Source organism: Arachis duranensis, chromosome 10, assembly GCF_000817695.3.
Source record: "Arachis duranensis cultivar V14167 chromosome 10, aradu.V14167.gnm2.J7QH, whole genome shotgun sequence".
Taxonomy (NCBI): domain Eukaryota; kingdom Viridiplantae; phylum Streptophyta; class Magnoliopsida; order Fabales; family Fabaceae; genus Arachis; species Arachis duranensis.
Genome location: NC_029781.3, coordinates 42,712,188 through 42,718,394, shown reverse-complemented (window position 1 = coordinate 42,718,394; position 6,207 = coordinate 42,712,188). Strand labels below are relative to the sequence as shown.

Sequence of the window (6,207 nt, the reverse complement as noted above, 5' to 3'; positions counted from 1 at the left end):
AAGTGCATAAAACCTATTAAAAACAAAGGAAAAAGGCTAGTAAAACTAGGCTAAGTTGACTTGTCATCAGAAGGGACGTCCGATGGAATTGTCATGGCTCTGGCTGTGGAGGACATTTTGGAGGAGAAAGAACTGTAGCCAATGTGTTGCACTGTGGTTTCTTTTGGCCCACTATCTTCAATGATGCAAAAGAACTAGTAAAGAGTTATAATGAATGCCAAAGAGTTGGAAACTTGCCCAAGAGAAATGAGATGCCACAACACGTCATCCTAGAACTTAAACTATTTGATGTGTGGGGGATTGATTTCATGGGACCATTCCAAACCTCATACTCAAATAAATATATCTTGGTGGCAGTGGACTATGTATCAAAATGGGTAGAAGCAATTGCAACTCCAACAAATGACAATAAGGCAGTGATGAATTTTCTTAGAAAGAACATCATTAGCCGATTTAGGGTGCCCAGAGCAGTTATCAGTGATGGAGGAAGCCATTTTTGCAACAAACCATTAGAGACTCTCCTTCTAAGATACGGAGTAAAACAAAAGGTTGCAACACCTTATCACTCCCATACAAGTGGGAAAACAAATATATCCAACAAAGAGCTCAAAATGATCCTAGAAAAGACTGTGGGAGCTTCAAGAAAGGACTGGTCAAAAAAGCTGGATGATGCTCTCTGGGCATACAGGACAGCCTTCAAGACACTAATTGGGATGTCCCGATATCAATTAGTTTATAGGAAGGCTTGTCATCTGCCACTAGAGCTTGAACACAAAGCTTTCTGGGCTCTTAAGTTACTAAACTTTGATAGCTATGCTACAGGTGAAAGAAGGATCTTGCAACTGCAAGAAGAATTGGAAGAATTCAGGTCCCAAGCCTATGAAAATGCCAAAATCTACAAAGAAAGGGCTATGAAAAAGCATGATCTCAATGTGGCACCAAAGACCATTGATGAGGGATAGAGAGTACTCCTCTACAACTCCAAATTGAAGCTTTTTCCTGGCAAGCTAAAATCAAGATGGTCAGGACCTTTTCTTTTCACCAAAGTTTCACCTTATGGACACAGAAATCATGGAAGAAAGCTCACAATGGACCTTCACTATGAATTTACAAAGGCTCAAACATTACTTAGGTGTTATGGGGGAAGGTCCCAAGATAAAGTACAAGCTCAACTGAGAGAAGTCAACCGTCAAGCTAATGACGACAAAAGAGCGCTTATTGGGAGGCAACCCAACCCGAGGTAAATTTCTGAATGTGTAATTCTAAGTTTGGTGTTCCACCATAAATTTCACTAAGAGCACATTGCACCCCTCAGCAAAACTGGTTAAGAGTTCCAAACAATCAGAGAAGTTACTTAACAAATGTTTGATTTTTTTAGCTCATAGTTTATTTTCTTAATAAAAGCACTTGATGTTTCATGTATGTCACTTTGCTGCATATAGAAATAGGAAAAGAACTAATTTTGGTGTTCACACACCAACTTAGGTCCATATATTCACAAGCATACATACAGACTAACCATTTCTCAAGTGCTTGGAGAACAAGCAACTTCCAATAAATTGTGTAGAACGATAATCAAGCTTTTGGAGAGACTATGCATCATCATCCAGGGAGACAAAAAGAATACCAAGGCTAGGAAAGACGATGAACAACTAAGAAGAGGCCAAAAGGTTGTATTATCACTTAACTGCTCTTGCTTTGAAATATTTTAAATTGGAAGTCTAAATGTACCCTTGCCGAGTAGTCTACTTATGTTAGGATCTTGGAAGTTTAATGCCTTTAATTTTCAATCAAGTGTGCTAGTCTAAGTGCCTGGTTTAATTGCATCTTGCTAAAATTGTATGTCTTGTCTCCTTGTTTTTAAAATTAAATAAAAGAATATGTTTGAAATAGAGAAATGAAATTGTCCCAATTGGTAAAGAATAGAATAAAGATTAAGTGAAGATATATATGTGTGATTGTATATCTAGCTCACTAATAAAGTATGAAAGGTAGAATGTCTCTTTGTAGTGTGATTTTGGCTGTTGTATGTGAAAACCTTAAAGAATAAACATCCTTAGAAGAAAGAAAGAACAAAAAAATTGAAAGAAATAGAGAATAACAAGCTAGGCACCAATAGTTTGAGCCTTAAGGCATGTGTCTGTGGTAATTTTGTGCAAGGATATGCTTGAATAAGTAAGTTCTTAGGAGTGCTTCATCACTTGACAACTTGGGTTAACTAACCTGGGATTGTCAACTGAAAATTCACAATAAAGAGCAACCTTGTCACAAAATATTTAGCAACCCAAAGAGGTGCTGGAAACCAAGGTCTTAAGAATGAATAACAAACCATGTGCCTGTAGTGAACATATGCTGAGGAAAGACTTGGGTGATTAAGTCCTTAGGAGTGCTTTAACACTTAGCACCTTAAACCAACTGGTTTGGGAGTGTTGACTGAAAGCCTACTTTAAAGAATTTCCTAAAAAACAGAACACTGAGCTACTATAGTTAAAGAATAAGTTCACAGAAAAAGAAAAACAAAGAAATAGAATATCAAGGATGAGTGAATAATAAGGTTTCACAATAGCATCTTGGTTAGTACTTAAAGAGACACTCCACACACCTGAAAACTAATAAAAGGATTAGCTATAACACTTCCTGCATGAAACCCCATTGATCAAATTCAATTACTCTCTAATAAGGACATGTATTGCCTTTTGTTTTCATATATTTTTTCTCATGATTCACTACTTGCTTGGGGACAAGCAAGATTTAAGTTTGGTGTTGTGATGCCAAGGCATCTTAGGCTAGTTTCACTAGCCTTTTTCTTTTGATTTTATTAGTTTTATGCACTTTCTTAGGCAATAGGTAAGCATTTGGATTAAAAGTTCATGCATACCTTGATTCATTCAAACATAGTCAATTTGATGCTTTTTCATGAGATTTATGCCATAATTACTTGCGTGATAAGAATGATGCAATCTCTTGTGATATTAGCAAGGCTTTGATGCATGTATTGCTTGATGATAGGTGAAGAAAGGCATGGATGGAAGTTGAAGAATGGCCATGGAAAGAAGGAGGAGAAGCAATGTTGGTGGACAAAGTCAGACCACCAACGTTGCCTCAAACGTTGGAGGCAAAGGCAGAAGCAAAGTTTTGCATAATTCTGGTGCCAATGTTGGAGGGAACGATGGCAAGCCAACGTTACCCCCAACGTTTTTGATATAATGTGCTTTTTGGAAATTGGTAAAATTTGTGGCGACGCGTACGCGTAGGCTACACGCACGTGTGGATCGTGAATGTTGACAATCCACGCGCCCGCGTAGGTGACGCACACGTGTGGATAGGCCAACGTTGGAGGGAGCGTTGCCAGTCCGACGTTGATGCCAACATGCGTGAAATGAGCTCCAAATCTTGATTTTGAAAAAGCGCATTGATGCGCACACGTATGCCACGCGTAGGTGACGTGCACGCATGGATAAACCAACGTTTGAGTGAGCGTTGCCAATCAAACGCTAAGTCCAACGTCTTTGAAAAGCTTTCAAAACTGGAATTGGGGAATTCGCATCTACGCGCACGCGTCACTAACGCGTACGCATGAATGTGCATTCTGCTGCAAAACATGCAAACGGACAGGCAGCGCAGACGCGTGAAGTGGTAAATTGTACCATCCATGCGTACGCGTAGGCCACGCATACGCGTAGATAAGCGAACGTTGGTGCTCCAACGTTGAGTCAGACGTTGCTCAAAACGCCCAAAATCCATTTTTGCCTAAGAACATTTGACTCAACGTTGGACCAAAAATGTGGACCCCAATGTTGATACTAGAACTGCACAATTGGCATCTCTCTCTCCTCAATAGCATTGGGAGCCAATCTGATGAGCGGATAATTTATACGCTTTTTGGCATTATTTTTAGGTAATTTTTAGTATGTTTTAGTTACTTTTTAGTATATTTTTTTTAGTTTTTATGCAAAAATCACATTTCTGGACTTTACTATGAGTTTGTGTGTTTTTCTTTGATTTTAGGTATTTTTTGGCTGAAATAGAGGGACCTGAAAAAAAAATCAAATTTAGAGGCTAAGAAAGGACTACAGATGTCGTTGGATTCTGACCCTCCTACACTCGAAGTGAAATTTCTGGAGCTACAGAAGCCCAATTGGTGCTATCTCAATTGCCTTGGAAAGTAGACATCTTGGGCTTTCCAGCAATGTTTAATAGTCTATATTTTGCCCGAGATTTGATTGCACAAACTGGCATCCAAACGCCCATTAGAAACCCCTTTTTTTGGCGTAAAATGCCAGAACTGGCACCAAAGCTGGAGTTAAACACCCAAACTGGCACCCAAGCTAGCGTTTAACTCCAAGGATGGCCTATGCACGTGAAAGCTTCAAAGTTCAGCCCAAGCACACACGAAGTGGACCCCGTAAGTGAATTTCTGCACTATCTGCTCTTAGTTACTCATTTTCTGTAAACCTAGTTTACTAGTTTAGTATAAATAGCACTCTCTACTGTTGTATTCGGGGGTCTTTGACCTTTTGGGGAGTTCTTTGAATCCTTTTTGTAGGCTGGCCATTCAGCCATGCCTAGACCATTTTGTTCTTAGGTATTTTTCAACGGTGGAGTTTCTAAACCTCACATATTAAGGTGAGGAGCTCTGCTGTTCCTCATGAATTAATGCAAGTAATATTGTTTTTTCTTCAATTCACACCTACTTCTTCTCCAAGATATACTCTTGTACTTAATTCAGTTAAGTCAGAACGAAGGGGGTGACCCGTGACAATCACCCACAATCTTCGTTACTCGCTTAACCAAGATCCTCGTGCCTGACAACCACAAAGCGGTCTACATGATGTTCAACGTAGTCATTGGATGTCAGCCAGAGTATACTCTCTTGGGTCTCTGATCCGTGATTTGCATTGTCTCTCCTGACAACAGAGCATCCGAATCTAAGATTAGAACCTTCATGGTATAGGCTATAACCAATAGGCAGCATTCCTGAGATCTGGAAAGTCTAAACCTTCTCTGTGATATTCCGAGTAGGATCTGGGAAGGGATGATTGTGAAGAGCTTCAAACTCGCGACTGTTGGGCACAGTGACAGTGTTCAAAAGGATCAAGGGATCCTATCTTGACACAAGTGAGAATCGACATATGATTAGCCATGCCGTAGCTGTGCCTGGTATTTTTCATCCAAGTCGAGAAATTCGACAGTTGATTAGCCGTACAGAAACCGTAGAGGACCATTTTTAGTGAGAGGATCATACAGCTTGCCATGGAAGGGAGCACACATGATTGGATGAAAACAATAGGAAAGCAGAGGTTCAATAAAACATCTCCAAACGCTTATCTGAAATTCCCACCAATGAATTACATAAGTATCTTTATTTTATTTTATGCTTTATTTATCTTTTAATTATCAAAATCTCATAAGCATTTAAATCCACCTGACTGAGATTTACAGGACGACCATAGCTTGCTTCAAGCCGTCAATCTCCGTGGGATTGACCCTTACTCACGTAAGGTATTACTTGGACGACCCAGTGCACTTGCTGGTTAGTTGTGCAGAGTTGTGAAAAGTGTGATCACAATTTCGTGTACCAAGTTTTTGGCGCCGTTGCCGGGGATTGTTAGAGTTTGGACAACTGATGATTTATCTTGTTGCTTAGATTGGGTAATCTTGTTTCTTGTTTGAGTCTAGTATCAAGTCCTAAGTTTGGTGTCAATTGCATGTTTTTAATCTTCTTAAGTTTTCGAAAAAAAGATATATATATATATATATATACATTTTGTTATTCTGTGATCTTCAAGTTGTTCTTGATGATTTTCTTTGTTCGATCTCATGATTTTCTTGTTTTGTGTTTTATGTTGTTTTTCATATGCATTTTCGACTTCATATTGTATAAGCATTCAAAATTTCTAAGTTTGGTGTCTTGCATGTCTTTCTTTTCTTAAATTTTTTTTTCAAAAATATGCCCTTGATATTAATCATGATCTTCAAAGTGTTCTTGGTGTTCATCTTGACATTCAAAGTGCCCTTGCATGCATTACTTGTTTTCATCTTGCATTTTTATATTTTATTTCATTTTGTTGTTTTTCTCTCTCTTCATTAAAATTTAAAAAATAAAAATATATGTATATTCTCGAGTAAATAATACAGGGAAATGAAGGTTCAGAATATAAGGCAAAAGAATCACATAGAAAAAGAGCTCACTAGCATTAAAACGTC

At 38.5% G+C, this 6,207-nt stretch overlaps 1 protein-coding gene across 1 annotated transcript; it reads left to right on the top strand.

Moving 5' to 3' along the window:
• Positions 1-251: 251 nt before the first annotated feature.
• LOC107469513 (uncharacterized) lies at positions 252-962 on the top strand. Its single transcript, XM_016088882.1, has one exon. The coding sequence runs from the start codon at positions 252-254 to the stop codon at positions 960-962; it is 711 nt and encodes a 236-aa protein (XP_015944368.1).
• The last annotated feature ends 5,245 nt before the right edge of the window (positions 963-6,207 follow it).